This window comes from Mustelus asterias, chromosome 5, assembly GCF_964213995.1.
Source record: "Mustelus asterias chromosome 5, sMusAst1.hap1.1, whole genome shotgun sequence".
NCBI classification, from domain to species: Eukaryota; Metazoa; Chordata; class Chondrichthyes; order Carcharhiniformes; family Triakidae; genus Mustelus; species Mustelus asterias.
Window position 1 is genome coordinate 81022555 of NC_135805.1, and position 25020 is coordinate 81047574.

Consider the following 25020-nt stretch of genomic DNA (forward strand, 5'->3'; position numbering starts at 1 on the left):
AAAGTGTGCAACTTAAACCAGATTTTGCAGAAGAGGAGGAGTTTGGGGAAGAAAACGCCGTACCTTCTTTCTGATGGAGGTCAGACATATCGGCTGGAGCTACTTCGTCATCACTGGACAGACCTTTGTGATGGTCTGCTTCCTTTCCAGCTGCTTTTCTTAACTGCTCCCTATGAGCCCTATATTGGAAAAGTGTAGAGTTAAAATTAATTCAATATCAATAAATGCTTTACAATTTAAAGTGGGAGCATGTTCAGAGATCCAGCTTCCTCACCTTCTGGCCTCTCGTTTTTCAACACGCTGTTGTTTTGCTTTGACACTGTCAATGTCACTTCCACTGCTGGCAGCAGCTTTATCTGCAGAAACACAGCATCTTATGTCACCACTTCGACATTAATGAATCTTCCAGGCATTTCAATAATTAATACATGTTATCACTATTTGTGTGACATTGCAAACAACATATTTTAAACATTAATGATTTTTTAAAATTATTTCCAGTTTATGCCTCAATAGCACAGCACTGTGCCTAACTCCACTTGTGCATTATATTAAAATAAACAAATGCACAGAAAGAAAATTTTAAAAATTGTCACTTTATGCCTTGTATTTAAATGTTATCACCCTAATCAATCGTACTGAAATGGGTCCACTTTTTACAATTAGTTGCAAATATATAAACTGATACTCCATTATAGATTGAATGGTTTACCTGAAATTTATTAAGAGTTATTAAATTTCAATTTGACAGATCAGGCAAAAAGCAATAAGGCTCACAGGAAGACCTTAACAGAGCCAGAATTTACGAGATTAACTATTAATGAGCACACTAACTTGAAAACTGCCAAACATCAGTTGATTCATCTTGAACATCATCCTGTCTGCGTTGGAAAAGAGTTCTTGCCTGCTCTCCCAGTAGCTGATGCATTTCAGATTCCAGTTCATTGATAATACGCATCTAAAATAAATTATTTCAGTTATTTAGGGCAGGAGAGTGGCATAGTGGTTAGCACTTCTGCCTCACAGCGCCAGGGATCCAGTGCGATTCAAGCCTCGGGTGACTGTCTGTGTGGAGTTTGCATGTTCTCCCCGTGTCTGCATGGGTTTCCTCTGGGTGCTCCAATTTCCTCCAACAGTCTTAAGAGTCACTGCAGACACAATGGGCTGAATGGCCTCCTTCTGCACTGCAAAGATTCTAGTGTTGCATTTCCTCTCCACCCATCACAAGCTATGTATTTAATGCTCAACTGCAATCTTAATACTTATAATCTATAGTTCCTTGTGTAAAGTACAGGTTTTACTAACTGTGTTATATTTTGTGAAGGCAGCAATGCAATGCACATGCTCTTTGCACTTACGGAAGCTGTTGCCTACTGAATGGTACAATATACAAGTTATAGAACATAGAAAAAATACAGCACAAACAGGCCCTTCGGCCCACAAGTTGCGCCGGTCATGTCCCTACCTACCTAGGCTTATATATAGGCTTACCTATAACCCTCAATCCTATTAAGTCCCATGTACTCATCCAGAAATCTCTTAAAAGACCCTATCAAGTTTGCCTCCACCACCACTGACGACAGCCGATTCCACTCACCCACCACCCTCTGAGTGAAAAACTTACCCCTGATATCTCCTCTGTACCTACTCCCCAGCATCTTAAACCTGTGTCCTCTCATAGCAGCCATTTCAGCCCTGGGAAAAAGCCTCCGAGAATCCACCCGATCTATACCTCTCAACATCTTGTACACCTCTATCAGGTCACCTCTCATCCTTTGTCTCTCCAAGGAGAAAAGACCGAGCTTCCTCAACCTATCCTCATAAGGCATGCCAACCAATCCAGGCAACATCCTTGTAAATCTTCTCTGCACCCTTTCAATAATTTCCACATCCCTCCTGTAATGAGGCGACCAGAACTGAGCAGAGTACTCAAAGTGGGGTCTGATGAGGGTCTTATAAAGCTGCATCATTATCTCCCGACAATGGTTATGGTTAAAGATTTTAATAAATCTTCAGAGCAAAAAGGCAATTTCCATAAGCAAATGGGGTCCCTTATGAGCTGAACCCTATATTGTTTTGTGCGAAGACTAACAATTACCCATCACTATTGTATGTTGTACCAAAGACCATGTAGGATGCCCATCACATTCTTCTGAGAAGTGGTAAATACCACAATTTCACACTGCCAAATTTAGGTTAAAACTAACAGACTTATCTGCAATTAAGCATTATGAAGAATAAAATAAAGCACTTATCGTACAAATCCTTAGAAAACAACAAAGTCAGAGTCAGTTTGTAAAGGATTACAACATCTCCTTTAGAATGTTTCTTCTACACAATACAGTAACCTGCAAAACTTTCTGATGCAAATTCAAGGTCCATCTCACAAAGTTTAACTTCACTAGAAATATGAACTAAAATAAAGAGCTCGAACAGTGCACTTTTGCAAACAGAAGCATTTACTCATAAGTGCCAATGTTAAGATTGGTCTTAACAATTAACAATGGTCTTGCTCCCATGACTAACCCATGATGAGTTAGTTAGAGTGATAACAGCTACGAAATTCATTCGCGTAAACATAGAAACTAGGAGCAGGAGTAGGCCATTCAGCTCTTCAAGCCTACTCTGCCATTCATCTTGATCATGGCTGATCATCAAATTCAATATCCTAATTCCCCCTTATCCCTTGATCCCTTTAGTCCCAAGAGCTATAGCTCATTTCTTCTTGAAATCAGACAACATTTTGGCCTCAATTACTTTCTGTGGTAGTGAATTCCACGCATTCACCACTCACTGGGTGAAGAAATTTCTCATCTAAAAGATTTACCCCTTACCCTCAAACTATGAGCCCTAGTTCTTGACTCGCCCACCATTTGGACCATCTTCTGAATCTACCTCCCTTTTTGAATACCGGGCTAATATTAGCTACCCTCCAATCTGTAGGAACCAGTCCAGAGTCCAAAGAATTTTGGAACATCACCACTACTTTTACCACTAATCTACTTTTTCCAGGGCCACTTCCTTAAATACTCTGGGGTTAAGATTATCAGGACCTGGAGATTTATCCACCTTCAATCCCATCAATTTCCCCAAAACCGTTTCTCTACTAAATCCTGTTAGGATTTTATAAGTTTCTATGAGATCCCCTCTCACTCTTCTAAACTCCAGTGAATATAATCCTAACCGACTTAATCTCTCCTCATATGACGAACCTGCCATCCCAGGAATCAGCCTGGCAAACCTTCACCATACTCCCTTTATAGGACATCCTTCCTTTGCTAAGGACACCAAAACTGCACACAATACTCCAGGTGTAGTCTCACCAACTCCCTCTACAAGTGCAGTAAAACATCCCTATTTCTATACTCAAACCCTCTCACTATGAAGGCCAACTTACCATTTGCCTTCTTTACTGTCTCCTGTACCTGTGCGCTTACTTTCAGTGACTGATGCGCGAGGACACCAATGTCTTGCTGAGTATCCACCTCTCTCAATTTACACTCTGTCCTCCTATTATTGCTACCAAAGTGGATAACCTCACATTTATCCACATTATACTGCATCTGCCATGCATATGCCCACACATTCAGCCTGTCAAATCACACTGAAGCATCTCTGCATCCTTTCATACCTCACCCTCCCATCCAACTGTGTATCATCTGCAAATTTGGAGATAATACATTCAGTTCCCTCTTCCAAATCATCAATCCGTAATGTGAACAGTTGGGGTCCTAGCATAGATCCCTGCTGAACCCCTCTAGTCAGACTGCCAATCAGAAAAAGATCCATTTATGCCAACTCTGCTTCCTATCTGCTAACCAGTTTTCTATCCATCAAGAAATCCATTTGTCAAGCATGATTTTCCTTTTGTAAATCCATGCTGACTTTGTCTGATTATACCACTGCCTTCCAAATGCTGAGTTATGAAATCTTTGATAATGGACTTTTTTCTTGGACCCTTTATTTCTTGGGGGCCAGCAGTGCGATCTGCCCCTACCTGCATGCCCTGTGTGGCATTCACCTTTGATACAGATGTATGCAGTTACCTCCCATTTGTGCTTTCCTGATCTGTTGCAGTCTGTGTGGTGTAGGTACTCCAACAGTGGAGGCATCTTTGTGACATTTGGATACAACTGAGTGGCTTGTTAAGCCACTTCAGCAGGCAGTTAACAGTAAGTCACCTGTAGACCTGACAGGCTAAGGACAGCAGTTTTCCTTCCTTAAAGGACATTTGTGATATTAGTGTACCTTTAAGAAATGTTTTTTAAAAATCATGTTCTCTGTAGTTCGAACTCTGATTGCTGCCGAGTTGTCTCTAGGAGTCCTTTCATTGCTACTTAAATGGGGTTTATTTATTTTTACTTTGGGATCTTTTATGACTCCGTATTGTTCAGAGGAAGGTCATGGGTTCTGGACAAGTTTTTTTTGCCTTTAGTGATTTTCAGGTTCTATTTTCTGTTTAGCTGCAGTTTGAATTTTAGTTTTAGAAGGGACATCAAGTTGGAAGTCTCTCTCTCTCTGGTTTTGGAAATTCTGCTGGCTAGCTGAAAGCAAGGCTTATTGCCTTTCTGGAGTAAAGAATCTGCTGTTGGTGGCTTGACCAGGGTCTCTCCCTGGTGTTCTGGGAAGCTGTTCTGAGTGTATCAAGAGAACTGCAGCATTCATCTGAAGGACTTAGTTTCAATATTACATGAGCATTGCTCTGTTAAACCTGTGGAAGGGTTTTGTTTATGGGATTGTTTGATTAGAACATTTAGATGTATTTGTTAAGGGTTATACATTATTGTGCTTGTTTTGTTTGTGATTGATAAAAGTTATTGCTAATATTCTTAGTATACAAGTTAACTATATTCTCAAATAAACTTTGTTTGACAAAACTCCCTTCCGAGCCAAATTCAAGGTGCAAAACGTATGATCCAGGCTGGCCCCCTAGAATACTTCTGACCTGAACCATAACACATTGGTGTACCAGAAGAGTAAGAAGTCTCACAACACCAGGTTAAAGTCCAACAGGTTTATTTGGTAGTACAAGCTTCCTTCTTCAGGTGAGTGAGGAGTTGTGTTCACAAACAGGGCATATATAGACACAAACTCAATTTACCTGTTTGTGAACACAACTTGTTGGACTTTAACCTGGTGTTATGAGACTTCTTACCCCAGTCCAATGCCGGCATCTCCACATCATGGGTACCAGAAGAGATCAGGGTTGAAGGGGAATCGAATGGTGCTGAAATCATGCAGATGAGGTGAGTAGACCAATTTTGTTCCTTACCCACCCTTGATCTGAACGGTGCAGACAAGCTGCAAATCACAGCTCCTGCATCCAGAAATCATGAATTTCTAGCCCAATTAATTAACTTACTTCTTCCAGTATAAAGGCTCGCTGTATTTCTCTGGAAGCAATGCAAAATAACCCAAATCCTCGCATCAGGCTTTATCCTAATTTATCCATTGCCCAACATCAATTGGAAAAAAGGAATGCCTAAGATGAACTACTGCTTCATCAGTGAGGAGGGAAAATAGAACACCTGGCTGCTCTTGCACACTTCCCCTCAGCTAATTTTAAAAAGGAAAAACCAGGAAGCAAGTTGTCTACTTATTACTTAGTTGGGGGACAAACAGTGCATGCAGCAGGGGAAGAACACAATGATTTATCCAGCAACGACTGGAGTATATACAGTTAATCTCATGTTAAAACCAGCTGGAAATGCTGTCTGTGTAAAACCTGCTGGAATAGTACATTAACTGATTAGCACAAAATATTTTCTTAATTCATGAAGGGAATTTCCATTTTTACAAAACATGGAATCTAAATTTTACATCGATAGTTTTGCGTCGTTATTTCCAGATTACTGCAGTAACAAAAGACAGCACGCTTGATAAGAAGTTAAAACACACAGGTTCAGCACATTTCAAAAGAAAAAAATAAGAAACTTACCCGTATACAGATCCCCTGCAAACGACAACCTACATACAACATATAACCCCCTACAATTTCCCCTCCCAACAACTACACAACTGAGACTGGGAATGCTGTGGAGCAGAAACAGTCTGCAACATGCTCAACATTGCTAGGAAAAATTAAATAATCAAAGCTCATAAAATGTATTTATCTTGAGATAATTTTCACACAATGTTAAGCTTACCGTGGGGCGGAAGCAAACAACTGTTCAGGTTACATGAGTGTAGTGATAAGAAAGTATTATAGATGTCACTACACATGGCAACCAGAGCAAGTCTTTCTACCAAATGTTACATTTTTTGACAAATTAAACACCGTTAACAATTCACTTTTAGAAGAATACTAAAACTCAAATTTATGTATTTAGTCAATCAATCACTTTCCTAAAATCTTGTTATTTTGTTGGCAGGGATACGAAAGATGCTTTTTACCTTAATTATAGCAACACCAAGTGGTTTAAAAACATTCTACCCTTACTATAAGCACTGTGTTAATCGACAAGGTAACAGTTAGATTGTAGGGCTTTTCAGATTAGCTGGCCTTCAGTAATATAAACTAGATCCAGTTCAACAATTTCTCCGCAGATTTTGACTATGCATTTGGCTGGAAAGTTTAATCATGACTGTGCATTGCCCTGTGGAGCATCTGGAGAAAATCCACACAGACATGGGAGAGAACGTGCAGACTCCGCACAGATAGTGACCCAAGCCAGGAATCGAACCCGGGGCCCTGGTGCTGTCAGGCAGCAGTGCTAACCACTGTGTCACCTTGCCGCCCTATATATGCAGGACTAGTCAAGTTTTATGGAAAGGTGCTACTTTAATTAGCCAACCTATGCAAAGAATGTTTATTATCTTTACTTACATCGCTGTGTGAAGCCACTCATATTGTAAAATCAATCTAACTCAGGATTATAACACAGACCAGGTAACCAATTTCTTATGGATTAAAGCTCGTCTCACCTCAGAAGTATCCATGTCATTAGCTTGGATTTAGAGAAGAGTTAAAGTATAATAACTGATTAATAAAGTTAAGCTGAAACATAATTGGCTGCTACATATTTCTGATTCTAAAAACACTTAACAAATAGATCAATCATATTTTATTAAGTCTTGTACCTTTTCATTGAAGCAGTCAGTCAGATTTTGAATATAGGTCCTCATTTCTTGATAAAATTTGTAGCGGTGACCAGGGTCAGGAGTATCTTCCAAGTGTTCAATTGTACTTTGTGAACTCTCGGCTAACACCTGGATCTTCTCATGCTCTCGCTGATGTGAGCGGTATACTTCATGCAGAGACTCCAGTCTGAAGAAAATATGCTGAGTAGTTAATAAATGGTATTGGAACAGGATAAAGACAGAAAATTCTATAAATGCACAGCAGTCAGTACCAGAGAGAATAAAAACATTTTGGCCCAAAATTTCGTCAGAATGGAAGGGCTTTATGCCTTAGCCAAAATGGCACCAGAGCCACAATTCTGGAAGCAGCACGTTATGGTTTGCACATCCTTGGTTCACAGATGTAGCTGTACATGTAAAAGTGTAGATGTCTTCAAATGTCCTTAAAATCTACCTATTTGAGCAAGCTTTTAGTTATCTGTAGCTCAGCAGCATATTTTGTTTTATAACGCTCCTGTGAAGCACCTTCGAAGATTTTACTACGATAGAGATGATAAATAAATAAGTTATTGTTGTTGAAGTTTTAAACCCTATTAAACGTTATGAACAAAAATAAAAATCACGCACAAAAGGAACAAATGCAACTGGGCACACCACTGCATCACCCAGCAAAGACATAATGACATATGGCAGCCGATGGGTTATTTTGAGCAAACGTCTAAGTCCAATCGATAAACTGTATTTCCCGCTGAAAATCTATTAAAGTCATGCAGAAATGATTGAAAATTGAAAAGTTTAGTTGTCATCCTACAATAACATTTTCAGTCAAACACAAACCAATCTTTAGAATTGCACATTCAAAAGTATGACATTTAAATAGGAACTGTGTCCACCGATGCATAGAAACTACGTGCGAGCATGGTTTCAGGATTATAAAAAGCAACTGTGCTGCAAGCAGCCCTGATGAAAGTAGTGGATTGTCAGCCTTGGCTCAGTGGTAGCATTTTGTAAGAGTCAGAATGCTGTGGGTTCAAGTCCCATTCCAGATATTCGTGTGCAATAATCTAGGATGACATTTCAGCATTGTAATGAAGGAGTGCTACGTTTCCTGAGATGCTGTCTTTCCAATGAGACATTAAGCCAAAACCCATTCTGCCCTCTCAGGTGCACGTTAAAGATTCAAAGCCTTAATTCAAAGAACAGAGAATTTCTCCCTGGTGTCCTGAACTATTATTTACCTTTCAGTCAATACAAGCTAAAAAAAACCTTATCTGGTCAGTATCTCATTAGTACCTTGCTATGCACCAATTGGCTGCTGCCTATTCTTCCACAATAGTGACTGCACTTCAGATGTATGCAATGGTTGTGAAGCATTTTGAGAGTGTGGGTGTAGAAAGCAGTACATAAATGAATAGCAGAGGAGCGATACGGTGGCACAGTGGTTAGCACTGCTGCCTCACAGCGCCAGGAACCTGGGTTCAATTCTGGCCTTGGGTGACTGCGTGGAATTTGCACACTCGCCCTGCGTCTGTGCGGGTTTCTTCTGGGTGCTCCAGTTTCCACCCAAAGATGTGCAGGTTAGGTGGATTGGCCATGCTAAATTACCCCTTAGATGGATTAGCCGTGGGAAATATGTGGGGTTACGGGGATAGGGTGGGGAGAGGGCCTAGGTAAGATACTCTGTCAGAGATTCAGTGCAGATTCAATGGCCCAAATGGCCTCTTTCTGCACTGTAGGGATTCTATTCTATAGCTAATGACCTGTGTTGGACTTGTAAGTCTACCAAGTTAGCTGACTACAATGGCATCATTGGTCTCTCCACCTTGGGGTAGAGAGCTGAATCAACAAGAGTGCTAGTTCCCAATCATTACACAGTGGCCTTTGTTGAATGTTCAGAGGTTCGGACGCCGAGAGAAAGTGCTACTGCAATTCTTCCTTCAGTAAAATAACCCACAGAAACCCCTTTCTAGGTTTGCAGATGAAGAATGGCCAATTGAGTGAGATTGAGTGGGTTGGGCACTCATGTTGTTTTATCATTTGTTACTTCAAGGATCATTTATCAGAATGCAGAAATCTTTTTTAATTTTGAAGAGTACAATTTGCAACATACGAATGCTTTTTAAAAATAATTAAAACTAAACAGCAAAACTTAAACATACTTAATGGTCAATCGCTTTTTGACAGTTTCCAAGTTGACCGGTGGTAGTTTTCTCCAAGTTTCCAGCATTGTATTCTTAATGAGTGTACTCGGCTGACTAGCAGTCTCGATATCTGGTGACTTAAAGAAAAACTTCAAATTCATTAAAAAATAAAAGCTGGAGAGAGAGAGAGAGAGAGATATGTATTAAAATGACATTTTAAACAGACGATCTGCAACACAATTTCTGCGAATAAACAAAAGTATAATAATACCGATACTTGGAAAAGATGACTGACAACCTGACACAGCCAAAAAAAACCTGACTTCTCAAAAACAATGTACTGTACAAATGTGAAAAGGCTCTGAACAAAAACCGATGGCCAAAGCCACTGTTTCAAGATGATTGAATTAATAAATAACTTTGACCGCCCAAGATTTTTCTTGTATTAGGGATGGTAATCCACAATTTAGTTGTTTTTGAGAAAAATGAAACCCAATAGCCTCATATGTAACATATAAAGAGCAATAGTAATAAGAACATGGAGCACTTATGACTTCAACTACAGCTACACCTGATAAGCCATCAATTATAAGGAACAAAGTAAAGGTCACACAAGTGACATTTTGCAATATAGAATTGAGACAGTTTAAACAGAAATTGAACACTGACGACGATATAACATTTCCAAGCAAAGTTTGAAGGCACGTCACCCAGGAAAGTTTGACTTTTGGCACTTTTTGTTCCCTTTTCTAATATTTTGAAGTTTCATGTAATTCAACATCAAACTTTAGGGAGAAGAGAATGAGATATACTCAAAGTAAGCTCGGGGATGCTGAAGAGAGGAAGCGCTACTTGAACCAGTGCTATCCAGTGTTCAGTAACTGGGACTCCGGCTTCTGTGTTACTTAAGTTAACCCGAGTTAAGTGATTAAAAATGCATAGCAACTGGCTTAAGCAAAAGACTACATTCTGGTGTCCGGTTTGCATGAGGATGTGAACATACAAGAGGCAAAAATTCTACAATTCATAAAATTTGGCTCTATTTATGTTAGTCCACTAAAAAAAAGCTTGCATTTACATAGCACCTTTCACAACCATCTCAAAGCAATTTACAGCCAATGAACTACTTCCGAATCACAATCAGTGTTGTAATGTAGGAAATGCTGCAACAAATCTGCACACAGTAAGCTCCTAAAAACAACAGATAGTCTATTCTTGTGATGTAGATTGAGGGACACGTATTGGCCAGGATAGGGCTCTTCTTTAAATTAGTGCCATAGAATGTTTATATCCACCTAAGCAATGAGATGAGACTTGTTTAATGGCTCATCTGAAAACTGACCCCCTCCGACAGTGCAGTGCCCCTCACTACTGCATTGGAATGTTAGTCTTGATTTTTGTGCTGAAGTCCTAAGGTGGGACTTGAACCCAGGACCTTCCGCCACTGAGGGAACAGAGCTTCCAATTTATACACTCAAAGGATGCCTGGAATCACAAGTTAAGACCGCGTGGGTCTGCACGAAATCCATATACAGTGACCTCTTGATCTTAAGCTTCCCTATTTGCTACCTCCCCAAAGTTAACTTTAGCAGATTCAGAGATCTGTAACTATACACATGGAATCCTGGTGACCTTGCTTGCCCCCACAAAAAAAATCCTTTCAGTGTCATTACATCGAAATCAAGTAGCTGAAAATGCCATCTGCTAACCAGAGTTATCTCATAGGAACTTATAAAATTCTAACAGGGTTCATAGAATCCTTACAGTACAGGAGGCCATTCAGCCCATCAAGTCTGCGCCGACCACAATCTCGACCACTGACCACCTATTCCCATAACCCCATACATTTACTCTACAAATCCCCCCGACACTAGGGTCAATTTAGCATGGCCAATCAACCTAACCCGCACATCTTTGGACTGTGGGAAGAAACTGGAGCACCGGGAGGAAACCCACACAGACATGGGGAAAAAGTGCAAACTTCACACAGACACAGTGACCCAAGGCTGGATTTGAACCTGGGCCCCTGGTGCTGTGAGGCAGCAATGCTCACCACTGTGCCACCAGGCTGCCCCAAGGGTTAGACAAGTTAGATTCAGAAAGAATGTTCCCAATGGTGGAGGAGTCCAGAACTAGGGGTCATAGTTTGAGGATAAGGGATAAACCTTTTAGAACGGAGGCGAGGAGAAATCTCTTCACCCAGAGGGTGGTGAATGTGTGGGATTTACTATTACAGAATGTAGTTGAGGCCAAAATGCTGTCTGATTTCAAGAAAAAATTAGATATCGCTCTTGGGGCTAAAGGGATCAAGGGATATGTGAGGGGGGGGGAGGGGGGGGGGGGGAGATCAGGATATTGAATTTGATTATCAGCCATGATCAAAATGAATGGTGGAGCAGGCTCGAAGGGCCGAATGTCCTACTCCTGCTTCTAGTTTCACAAGCATCTAATTTCACCGGAGAACTGGTTAGCATGGGCAGGAGACCACCAGGGATCTTCAATATTCCTCTTCATTTTGGATTTGTGAGCAATAAGACAAGGTAAGGAGGTGCTTTAACTAAACCATTCAATTCTATTTAACTGCAAAATACAAATGCATCAAACCTTACTGGGAACACTTTTACTCTTTGGATTTGCTGCTGCTCCCACAGTTTCTGATCGTCATCCTCTTCACTTTTTAAGCTCTCGTCGTCACTTTCGTTTACACCTGAAATTATCAAGGTTAGAGATTACCACAGTTAATAAGAGCAGTAGTAACCTTCCAGCCTGCTCGGGTGTTCAATAAGGTCATGAATAAATTTGTACATCAACTCAACTTTCCTGTTCTTTCCCCTCAGATTCCCTCAGTGCCCAAAAGTCCATTCATCTCTGTCTTCAATATACTTAACGATTTAGCACACATAACTTCCTGCAGTAGACAGTTCAAGAAATTCATAACTTTTGAGTAAGACATTTCTCCTCATCTCAGTCTTTAATGGTCAGCCTCTTATTCTGAAACTGTGACCCTGATTCTAGATTCTCCAGCCAGGGGAAATCATCTGAGAATCTACCCCAGAAGCAAATTGTATATACGGCAAAAGTTTAATCACTTTCATGAATTTTGAAGCTAATGAGTTGCTGCTAGTTGGGACCCCAGCTGTTACTGAATCTGAAAGTTCATCTTGTAGTGACCTTTGTTGATGATGAATGCTGTATGTCCCCACTCAAGTTCCATTTTTATTAGACTTTATTCTCAGAATGTGATTTAAGCTGGAAAGGTCACTTTCCTAGTTGTCTGGAGGTTCTGATTCTTGAATCGCTACATTTGTTGTGGTCATGGTGATTGGTAGGGAATTCCAAAGCATCATGCAAGTGATGAGAAAGGAACAGGGATACAAGTCCAATTCAGAGTAACACCTGTCTTGGAGTGAGGGTATTCCCAAAACTGGCAATGCGAGCACCTCTCTTCTGAACTCCAGAGAATACAGTCCCAATCCACTTGCCCTCTCCTCACAGTACAACCCCCTCAACACAGAAATCAATCGAGTGAACCATGGGGTGTGGAATGGACTGCCTGCAGTGATAGTGGAGTCAGACACTTTAGGAACATTTAAGCGGTTATTGGATAGGCACATGGAGCACACCAGGATGGTAGGGAGTGGGATAGCTTGATCTTGGTTTCAGATGAAGGTCGGCACAACATCGTGGGCCGAAGGGCCTGTTCTGTGCTGTACTGTTCTATGTTCTATAACTGTACCCTCCACTGAGGCAAGTACATCCTTCTTTATAGCACAATGAAAAATGAAATTTCAGAAATCAGAAACAGAGTAACCTTTAAATGATGCTACATGATAACAATGAACAATCTTCCCACAAATACAATATGAACAACAGAATTTCAAGATTAAGTTCGTTATAGCCATCTCCTCTTCATCTTCAACAGCACCACCATTGTGGAGTTACTTCCTGACCATTTAAAATCTCTCTACCATCCACAAAGCACAAATCAGAAAAGCAATGGAACACCCATCACTCAACTGGATGGGTAAAATACATTTAAGAATGTCGACAACATTTGGGATAGAACCAGTTTATTAGTACCATAGACTGAATATGCAATGCCTTCCTTGCTGGTTAAATCAGACTGCAGTGTGTTCAGAAAGCAATGCAGCAAAATTACTTCCATTCACTGCGATCGCCACCACGAAGAACAACAAGAGCAACAAAGTTATCGGAACACTGACACGTCCAAGACATGTGCTACCTTTCTCATCACTTGCACAATGTCTTAATCACCTACCTAACACCATGGTGCAAGTGCCATCACAACAAACATAGCATTTCACAATGAACCACCACTCCCTTCTCGGGGAAACTAGAAATGAGCAATAAATGTGGCATCACCCACATTCTGAGAATAAATTAGAAAATAATGGAACTTGTTCAGGAAAGCATCTTAGATTATTGCAAGCTAAATATCTAGATCAAGTAAGCACCAAGGTCTCAAACAACAGCTAGTTTGTTAACCTAAAAATACAGAAAAGTGATAGAAATTTTCAGGAATGACTTTATTATTTTCTCTCACTTTGCAATACAACACAGCCTCTGGAATTAGGCAGCCAGTTGGCACGTACGACCTGGCTCCATACATCATCCTTTGCATCCAGACTTATCAATCTACAGATGTCATATCCAGGGGATTTGAACAGGCTTTAGAAAAACCTTGATGGGGTTAGACCACAGGGTAATGTTGGTGCTGGATTGGATCTCTCAAGGCAGAGTCCATTTTTATTCAGGAAAGCAAGTGAACATAGTCATACAGCACGAGGCTACCATTCAACCCATCATGCTTGTGCTGGCTCTTGAAAGACTCATCTAATTAGTCCCCGTCCTCGGCCCTCTCCCCATAGCTCTGCAAAGTTTTCTTCATCAAGCAGACGTCCAATTCCTTTGGAAAGTTAACCAATTAATTGACTTTTACCAACCTTTCAGACCGTGCATTCCAAATCATCATAATCTGCTATATAAAATAAATTCTCATCCCACCTGTGTCTTTTGCCAATTACTTTAAAAGTGCCCTCTAGTTACCAAGCCGCCTGCCATGACTTCTTCTAAGTTGCATGTTGCAAGTATTTGGAGAAGAGAATTAAAATAATACTGGGTTGGGGAAAGGTCACAAGGCAGCAACCATACAATTGCAAACATCAGGGAAAACATGTCCATTTAGTATTTTGCTGTACTTGCAGAAACCTTCAAATCTGCTCCGTTTGGTAAAAGACCAAGATGTCATCTCAACTTCAGCCAGAAATTTAAAAAGTTTGCTCTTTCAACCTTTGGAATTACAACGGATTAGTAAATTTCAGCTCATTACTCAACCCAAATACCAGACTATTAGGGCTGAACTTGTGCTCTTATCCTTTAACCCATCTCTCTCCCTCTAAATAAAAGGGTTGCTATGGGTGCCCTCATGATTTTAGCTATGCCTGTCTTTTTGTAGGATATGCCAAACGTTTCTTCTTCCAGTCCTTCTTGGGCCCCCTCCTCCAAATCTTCTTCTGGTACATGGATGACTATACTGATGCCCTGTCCTGATCTCACCTTGAAAGGGAAAACTTCCTCAATTTTGTTTCCAATTTTCACCTCTTAGTTTCACATTGCCCATGGCACCTTCCCATGCAAACACAGGAGATGCGACACCTACCCTTTTCCCTCCCATCTCCTAAGATTCCAAATACTCCTTCCAGGTGAAGCAGTGATTTGCCTCTTTCAATCTAGTTTACTTTATTTGCTGTTCACGATGTGGTCTCTTCTATGTTAGGGAGACGCAATGCAGATTGGGTGACCGCTTTGCAGAACACCTCTGTTCAGTCTGCATGCATGACCCTGAGATTCTGGTTGCTTGTTAGTTTAATTTTCCACCTTGTTCTTATGGTGACATTTCTGTTCTTGGCTGACAGCACTGTTCCAGTGAACCTCAACGTAAACTTGAAGAATAGCACCTCATCTTTCACATAGGCACTTTGTAGCCTTTGGGACTGAACACAGAGTTCAACAATTTCAGACTAATCTTGGCACACATTTTGTTTACTTTGCAATGTTTTGTTTTTATTTTCTTATTTTCAGTCTGCAGCACCTATTCTAGACACATGTTTTGTTTCATTCCCTGCCCCATCACCATTTACTTTTACCCTGGAAGACTAACTTTTCTGTCTCTCAATCTCTCCGGTCTCTCGCCTTATCATAGACTTTCCTTTGTCCTTGTCCCAATCACTCCTTTCTCAAAACCTATTACATTTCTAACTTTTCTCAGTTCTGATGAAAGGTCACAGCCCGGAAACGTTAACTCTGTTTCTCTCTCCACAAATGCTGCCATAACCTGCCGAGTATTTCTCACATTTCCAGCATCCACAGTATTTTGCTTTACAACCAATAGATCATGGTCTGTGTTCATTTTGATTGTTTTATCAATCAATCAGAAAATGAAGAGAAGTTAGGGATTGTGTGGTCAAGTAACTCAGATGTTTATGCTTCCTTCTTATGCACAATTTAGTTGCCTACATTGCCCTGCATTACATCAGTAGATAAACTTCAAAAGGTACTTCACTGGCTGTGAATCACTTTGACACATCCTGAGATTTATGAAATGCACTACAGAAATGCAAGTTCTTTTGTTCCTTAACTGCCCTTATCATTTACAAGTATGACATTATGTGGATCCAGAGTCTTACCAATTACAGCTGCCATTCTCTGTCTTTGTGTTTTCAATTGCTTGGTGAAGTCTATCCTTCTCTCATGATCGTCAAGCTCATCATCACTGATTAGATCTTCTTCATTCAATTTAGGTGCTGAAATATCGCTTCTTCCACACGAGTGCAGAGGAATAAAGTCAGCACGGGCTCTAGCCACCTGTCGCTTTTTACGGGCAGCTTGGATGTACCTGGCATTTGGAATTTCACCTGCACTGAACAGAACATATAGCGAGGACAAGAAACAAAATCTGTACAAAGGTACAAAATGCAACATTTTAAAACTGACAGAAAACTGGACTTCAGTCCATAATTTGGTTACAAATCTATACTTTTAAATCCGTGGTAACATTCTTGGGCCAAAGAACATTCTTCTTCAGCCAAAACATGCTACCACCATTAACCAAATGCATTTACACAGGCCACGCTCGACCGCTTTTTGTGAGTTATCGTTTGTGAAAGATTTATTTATATTGTAAATTATTTTCATTTCGATTAAGTTACAGAAAAATGAAAAGCACCAAGCTACCCGATGACAGAAAACATCAATATAATTTATGTTCTCCCAATTTGACAGTGATCTAGGGGAGAACTGCTTATCAAGGTTATAGAATGAAAATGTGCATTTTTAAAAACTCCATTAACATAATGAAATACTTCAAGGCACCTTGTAGGAAGTGTAATCAAACAAATACTGTGATGTGGAGATGCCGGTGTTGGACTGGAGTAGACAAGATAAGCGGTCTCATGACACCAGGTTATAGTCCAACAGATTTATTTGGAATCACAAGTTTTAGGAGCGCTGCTCCTTCGATAGGTGACCTGACAAAGGAGCAGCGCTCCGAAAGCTTGTGATTTCAAATAAACCTGCTGAACGATAACCTGGTGTCGTGTGACCTCTCAAACAAATACTGACACCAAGTCAAAGAAGGAGACATCAGAACAAGTGACCAAATGCTGGGTCAAAGAGTAAGTTTTAAGCAGCATCTTAAAAGGACAGAAAAGTAGAGGCAAAGATGCTTGTGGAGGAAAATCCAGAGCAATGGGCTTAGATGGCTTAAGGCACAGCCATCAATGATGGAGGGAAGCCAAATCGGGGATCTACAACTGGACAGAATTGGAAGAACACAGAATTCTCAGAGGCTCATAGGGCTGGAGGAAGTTGCAATGGCAGAGGTACAGGCCATCAACTGGATATAGCAGGACTGCAAAGTTTTGAACTGATCCATTGGCTGTGGGGTCACTTAACCCTGTCTACGACATACCGCTTCTGCTGTTTAGCATATACGTAGCCCTGTGTTCTAGCTTCACCAGGTTGGCACCTAATTTTTATGTTTGCCTAGTGGTGCTCCTGGAATGCCTTCCTGCACTCCTCATTGAAAAAGGGCCAGCCGCCCACCTAGATGGTAATGGAAGAGTGAGAGAAATGTTAGGTTGTGAGGCTATAGATTGTCATGGAATGTAATTCTGCTGCAGCCTCCCATCTTCTCACGCATATCATCTTTGTAATAAATATTTTCTGAATTTTATTCAATGCTTTTTCCATAGTAAAGATCAAAGCTGTGCACAGTGCCGAGTGCAGCTTAATAATACTAGCAACCATGTGGAGGGAGCAGAGAAGCTGGAATTATTCTCCTTAGAAAGGAGAGATTTGAATGGTTAAAAATTATGAAGGAGTTGGATTGGTAGCTGCGGAGAAACTGTTTCCACCAAGGATGGTTAGGGACCAAAGGGCACAGATTTAATAATGTACCTGGCAACAAAAAATCTAGCAAGGATAAGGAGACTTTTTTATTTTTACGCAGGGTGTTATGATGATTTGAATGTACTACCTAAAAAAGAATTAGATTCAGCAGTAAATTTTCAAAAGGTATATACTTGAAAAGGTCAAACATGCAGAGCTATGAAAAAAGAAACTAATGTGACTAATTGGATAGCTTTTTCAAACAGGCAGCGCACATACACTGTGGACATAATAGTCTCCTTCTGTACTGCATGCTTCTATTCAATGAACCAGCTTCATTATTTTTGAATTCGATATGTTGTTTGTGCGTGCTATGCAGCAAACTCTACTGCAAAATGTGTGTCCATGAGCAACCAGCACACCCAGCTGTAGAAAAATAAGCTGCGAAAGATGCTTTGTGTATAAACATGTCGGGCGGAATTCCTGCCACAGGAATCGTAGCAGGCGGGCATGGACCATGTAAAGGTCAGTTGACTTCAAGCGGGACTTTCTGGTTTTGGGGCAAGCGCGGCCAGAAAATCCCACCCATTGTCTACATACGAGAATAGCAACTACTGTCCTAATCTCTCCCAGTACTTTACCAAACCAACAAGGGTAATAATATCAACGCTCATTAGCTGCATTTGAATTTCCAAACCTGGTTGTATTTTGTGCTGGAATATCCTGGAAGTCTCAGATTCATCAACTCTTGAACTAATCTCCTCTTCACTTTCTGTTTGCACGTCCACTGTCTCCTCCTCAGAACCACTTCCTTTCTGAAGTTGTGTCTGTGCAGAATCATGAAGAATTTGCTCATCTAGACAAAGAGAATGCAATATACATGAGTAACAATAAATCTACATATGGAGCGACAGAATACAGTCCAAGTCAGTTGATTTTTCATGTGCTGTGCTGTTATATCTCAGCATGTGGCACCCAAATTTTACACTATTCCTGTTCTGTCTGTAAGCTCAACTGAACATAGTAAATCTTAAACTGTCATTTTCACCTAACTATAGAAGGTTACTGTGGGAAGATTAAAGAGGAACTAAGCTATAGTAAAAGGATAGAGACTTACTGTGAAGCAGTTTCAATTCAAGAACAAAAGATTAAAAAATGGGGGAGAAATGGTTGAATAAGGGTTATGGTTTATATGATATCAATACATTAACCGTTCCATGGAAATTCCTACTTAGTATCTTACTCTAAGCTTTCAGATAGTGAAGGCTCGGCCACCAATGGTGGTTGTTGGGAGGCCAGCTTCGAAGAGGCAACAAATGGTTGGTATTGCCTCGGTAGCAGTGGGAAAATCGGAATATCTCGGACAGTCAATGTTTCAGAGGTAGAAATAAGATCTGGTCGTGGATAATGGGTGGAATTGAAAGGTCAGCTCGGGATACAACACCATCCTTGGCTTGCATATAACTGGCTTAGCCAGAGTGAGAAGAGAGGAATTAGGGGTGCAGGGGCATGGGAAGAATAAAAGAGTTTTTGGCTGAAACCAGAAGATGCTTATGGTCTTCTCGACATTTAACTGGTTCACCATGACTTATGGGATAGAGAGATAATACAAGGTGTATGGTTTTAATTTAGGTTACTTATTAATGTCACAAGGAGGCTTACATTAATACTGCAATGAAGTCACTGTGAAAATCCTCTAGCCGCCACACTCCGGCACCTGTTCAAGGCCATTGAGGGAGAACTGAGCATGGCCAATGCCCATTTAAGACAGATGAGGAAAATGTTTCGCTCTGAGGGTTGAGGGACCAAAAGATGGTTGAAGCAGTCTTTGAATATCTTTAAGGCAGAAGTAGATGGATTCTTAATAAACAAGGGGATGAAAGGTGATCGAGAGTAGGCAAGAATACAAAGTTGAGGTTAAAATTAGATCAGACATGATCTTACCGAGTGGCTGAAGGGACCGAGTGGCCTACGTCTACTTGTATGTATGTACACCAGAGTTTATCCCCATTCTGAGATGATTGCACCAAAAACACTGAAGTCAGCCTCAGCATCACAGGTTCAGGGAAGGGAAAATCAGATAAGAGTTTATTCTCGTGTGAACATCAACCAAAATAGGATCAAACTCAGCTGTGGTATTGAATATCTGAGCAGCAATAACTGCGCAGGCTCACATGTGAATGACTGGCAGGTATCAGAGGATGGCCTGTGACTAAGGAATCATATCCAACCAAGAGGGGAGGTGAGAAAATAAAAATATGATAAAAAATAAAAAAGCAAAACTACATGTGTAACAACAGTATTACAAACAATGAATAAATTCTGATTACCCCCATAAAAATAGCAACACAATCTTGAGGTTCATTTAAAGTGTGGGTTACTGACAAGTACAAAAGCGCCATAAAGTATAAATCATGTTACTGAACAAGAGGAGTTCAAGTATCTACCACCAAAGTATACAGACAACAAACACCTAATGAGAAACATTTTACAAGAATCACTTTTTGTGCTGTTGTCTGATACATGGTTCCAAATGTTTTGGTGATCCTGAGAAAGTTTACCTTTTGCGTTATCCTCATCTTTTTCAACATTATTCTGTTTGTCGTTTTTCCAATGTGACGAAAATAAAATGGTGTTTCCAGTCTTTTTTACTTTAAATTCTTCTTCACCGTCTATGTTTAGAAAAAAAATGTTTTATAGGTTATATAGTTAGCTGTTAAAATAGAGGTGAATAAGATTATCAGATGAAACTTATCACACCGCTTATCCCACTCCTGCACCCCTATAGTGGTCAGGAAACAAAGACATAATTGAAACAATCAGGATCTGATATTGTAGAGTGTACGAAAAACAACAGATGCCTGCCAATAAGATACAAGAGTGAATTTCATTGTTCTAACAAAATTCAATAAGTTCCTTGCATTCCCACTATTAACTACTTTTAGATTCTTGTTTACACATCAGATAATACTTCTGGTTATTCAGAAGTGCTTTGAGTTCAAGTTGCCAATATTTCAGTATAGTTTAGCACAAAATCAAGCTTACAAATCAGATTCAATTTCAGGCTCGTGCAAAGTTCTCTCTCTTCATGTAGCATCCTTATTGTCCAAAGGTTGCTAATCATGGCTCATGCTACAATACCACAATGGAGCAAGGTGGGGAAGCAGACACCAAGATCACCTCAGCCAGTTTGGTATCTGTGCAGATAGAGTTACCACACTCTAGCCATATAACCAACTAAGCTACCCTGTGTTGGGTTAGACATCATAATGAGGGAAGGGCCAATCCACGTTCTTACTCATCGTTGCTCAGTGACACTATCTGTAACATCGATGGATGTACTATATACACACATACTTCCATCTGAGGACAGAATTCAGTAAGACCAAAGTCATTACCAATGTTCCCATCACTCAGTTTGCAATCACAACCATGGTTCATTTGAAGAATTATGTGGTGAAGTACCAGAGGATTGCTGATATAGGTCTATACTTATAGAAATAACACAAAGTTGTTGATTCTCTTTGAAAAATTATATTGGGCCAGATATTTATGATTGCATTGTAGTACCAGAGGTTTTTGCTGTGAGTGGACTATTGGAAAATGTAGCACAGGTATCTTGTGCCATTCCACTGAGGCATCAGACAGGTTTACAGAACCAGCTCCTAAAATATAACCAGCAAAATTATTCTTTACGTTCTTCAATTTTCATAAAGTGTGCATTCTCAGATTATACTAGTGAAAACATGTGACATGTGTAAATTCCATTTGTAAGGAAAGGTACCAATATTTGGGGATATTTTTATAAATTTGGTTACCAGAGTAAACCAAAACACATCCTCAAATACATTCCCAAATTTGATCTAAGTTGCAAAGCGGCCCAAACATAAACTGAAATTGATCAAATAATAATCATCATGACCAGCTGAGACTATAGCAGTAACTTGAAGACATAAGCTCAAATTGAAGGATTCAATTCAGAGCTTGATCAGATAATCTTGAGTGTCTCTCATACAGGTTGGAGTTTGTCACAATAACATCTTATGTGACTATGACAAAGGGAAACTTTCCTTCCTTGTCCTTCTCAACTTGTCTGCAGCCTTTGACACAGTTGACCACACCACCCTCCTTCAATATCTCTACCGTCATCCAGCTCAGTTGGGACTTCTCTCATCTTGTTCCATTCTTCCCCATCTAATCGTAGCCAGAATATTACTTGCAATGGTTTCTCTTCTTGGTCCCAAGGATGGATCCTTGGCTTCCTCCTATTTCTCATCCACATGCTGCCCCTCCGTGACATCATCCACAAGCAGTGGTAATTTCCACATGTACCTCACCGCCAACTCTCTCAATTCCTTCAATGATGCAAAATCATTGGACTGCTTACCTGACATCTGAGGTGAAATTCCCTCATTAAATAGTGGGAACACTTAAGCCACTGCTTCAGTCCCCACTCAACTCCCTTCTACAGCTACCAATTCCATCTCTTGCCTTGACAACAGTCTGAGATTAAACCAGTCTGTTGGCAAACTTCATATCACATTTCACCCCAAAATGAGCTGCCAACCTCATATTCATGTCATCATTAAGATTACCTATTTCTATCTCCTTAACACCACCTAACTTTGTGCCGTCTCACTTATCTCCTTGCTGAAACCCTCAATTCATTTCTTAGTTCCATCTAGACTTGATCTTTCCAATGCACTCATGGCTGGTTTCCCACATTCTACACTCTGTATATGTGAAGTCACTCAAACTTTCACTGCTGGTGTCTTAACTCATACCAACTCCTGTTCCACTATTACCCCCATCCTTGCTGACTAACACTGGTTCCCAGTCAAACAAAGTCTTGATGTTAAAATTCTCACCCTTGTTTTGAAATCCTTCCATGGCCTCACTTCGCCCTATCTCTGAAATCTCTTCCAACCAGGGTGACATGGTGGCACAGTGGTTAGCAGTGCTGCCTCACAGCGCCAGGGACCCGGTTCAATTCCGGCCTTGGGTGACTGTGTGCAGTTTGCACATTCTCCCCATGTCGGCATGGGTTTCCTCTGGGTGCTCCACTCCAAAGATGTGCAAGTTAGGTGGATTGGACATGCTAAATTGCCACATCTACTATAGCTCCTCACACCCTGTTTCCTGTAAGGACTCCATCCCATTCTCCCAGTTTCCCCACCTCCATCATATCTGTTCCGATGCAAACTTCCAGAACAGCACTTCTGACGTGTCTCCCGTTTTCTTGAACCACGGGCTCCCCCACACTGTGGTTGATACGGTGCCCAACCATGTTCGACTCTTGTCCACCCAAGAGCCTCTGCATTCAAAAGATCATCCTCCACTATTTCCATCAACTCCAGCAAGATGTTACCACCAAACACATCTTCCCCCCAACTCCCTGATCAGCATTCTATAGGGACCATTCCTTCTGTGACACCCTGATCCATTCCTTCATCACCCCCAACTCCTCACCCCCCTTTGCATCCAATCGCAGAAGGTGCAGCGCCTGCCCTTTAACCTCCTCCCTCCTCACTGTCCAAGGCCTAAACACTCCTTTCAGGTCAAGCAGTATTTCACTTGCACCTCGTTCAATTTTGTTTATTGTATTTGTTGCTCTTTATGCAGTCTCCTTTACATTATGGAGACTAAACACAGGCTGGGTGACTGCTTTGCGGAATAACTTCAAGCATTACTCTGACCTTCCTGTTGCTTGCCATTTCAACTCACCATCCTGCTCCCATACCATCCTTGGCGTGCTGCAATGTTCTAGTGCAGACCAACGCAAATTGGAGGAACAATAGCTAGTCTTCCAATTAGGCACTTTACAGTCCTCTGGACTTAACATTGAACTTGACAACTTTAGACCATGAATTTTCCCTTCCATCTTGATCCCCTTTTTCAATCTTTTTTTTGACCCTTCCCATCTGTCACTTAAGTTTTGCTTTCAAAGAGTGGTGATCCTTGTTCTGCTATTAACACATCCTGCTGTCTTACCTTCATGCCACAATCAGCACCTTTAGTCTTTAACACTATCATTAACATTCTTCCACCTTTTGCCCATCACCCCGAACTCCCACCTATCCTTGACCATCTAGTTTACTCCACCTGCTCCATCCCTTATTAAACAGTATTAAAGCTATCACATTTCTGCTCTCTTTAGCTCTGAAGCCATAGACTCAAAATGTTAAATGTTTCTCTCGGCACGGATGTTGTTAGACCTGCTGAGTTTTTCCAGCGTTTTCTGTTTTCATTTCAGATTTCCAGCATCCACAGTATTTTATCTCCTTATCTGGCTTATTGTCACATTTTGTTTTATAATACTCCTGTGAAACACCTTGATAATGTTTATGGTGCTGTACAAACATAAGTTGTTACACAAAGATTATATTTGAACTCCTAAGCAGCAATTTAAAAGCTCAATTTCATCTCAATCATGCCTGTGCTATCATTTGCTGTTTGATTTATGCATCGTTACTCTTGAGGAGTATTGAATGTTTAGGTACTGAGGTTCTCCATCCTGATCTCTCTGTATAATTGCCCACTTTGTACCACAGAGTTTTCAACAGGGAAAACCTGGGCCAATTTGGATCCGGGGGATTAAGGTAGAAAAGGCACTATACAGGTTAGAATGCAGTGCCACAGAATTGCCAACTATTGCCTTGAAAAGTTAATTCTGTTTCTGTCCCCTCAGATGTTGAGTTTTCCCAGCATTTTCTGTTTTTAGTTACAGATTTCCGGCAGTAGTACTTTGCTTTGTTGCAGCATTGTTAGGAATAACGTTTAAACAAACTGAGAGGTGTTTATTTTTCCCTGAGTAGTTGTATCAATATAGTAATTGACAATCCCAAACCAAACTGAGTGAGTTCTCGCTACATAAACGATCCAGCTCTTGAGGCTGCCGAAACAAGTGGACTGTGGGGTGGTAATGCAGCATGCAACTGATTACCTTCTCGCTCACACCCGAAGCTCAGCAGGCTCTGGTCGCGGCTCCGAACGTGACTGGCGCCTTTCGCAGGCTCATCCTGAGCCTGTTTTCTGCATTCGGCTGCAGCTTCCTCGCTCCCGCACTCAGAGGCCGGGCTGGGGCTGGGAGACTGGGCCCGGGCGGAACTGCCGGCTGTCCGAGTGGCCGGGGAGGTGCAGCCCAAGCCCAGCTGGGCTGCTGCAGCAACCTGGGGCTGAGGCGCCTCCGGATTGTCCTCCTCGCTGGACTCGCTCCTCCTGCGGCGGAAATTCCGCTTCGGCTTCTTTCGGAACATTCTCAGGACAATCGATCCTCCGAACGCGGCGGCCGCAACGTTCGCAGCACGCGCGCCGGAAGCGGGCGTGGATTCTCCCACTGTAGGAGGGGGGGGTGGATGTTAGGATTGATAAACACTAATCTTCAGCACTT

The 25020-nt window shown here is 41.1% G+C and overlaps 1 protein-coding gene across 2 annotated transcripts in view; it reads right to left on the minus strand.

The window, feature by feature from the left end:
- The window catches only part of LOC144493631 (intron Large complex component GCFC2-like), a 45411-nt gene extending 20474 nt beyond the window's left edge, over nucleotides 1-24937 (minus strand). The window contains exons 1-10 of one of the 2 annotated variants that reach the window (XM_078212887.1): nucleotides 24574-24937; nucleotides 20192-20302; nucleotides 18328-18486; nucleotides 15929-16156; nucleotides 11831-11928; nucleotides 9240-9358; nucleotides 7081-7267; nucleotides 835-958; nucleotides 275-356; nucleotides 64-179 (exon numbers count right to left, since the gene is read on the minus strand). In XM_078212887.1, the coding sequence (XP_078069013.1) occupies nucleotides 64-179; nucleotides 275-356; nucleotides 835-958; nucleotides 7081-7267; nucleotides 9240-9358; nucleotides 11831-11928; nucleotides 15929-16156; nucleotides 18328-18486; nucleotides 20192-20302; nucleotides 24574-24886 (1537 nt within the window). In that variant the 5' untranslated portion in view covers nucleotides 24887-24937. Of the gene's footprint in view, nucleotides 1-63; nucleotides 180-274; nucleotides 357-834; nucleotides 959-7080; nucleotides 7268-9239; nucleotides 9371-11830; nucleotides 11929-15928; nucleotides 16157-18327; nucleotides 18487-20191; nucleotides 20303-24573 lie in introns of both variants that reach the window. The other variant, XM_078212886.1, reaches the window with a different exon arrangement.
- Between the last annotated feature and the right edge of the window lie 83 nt (nucleotides 24938-25020).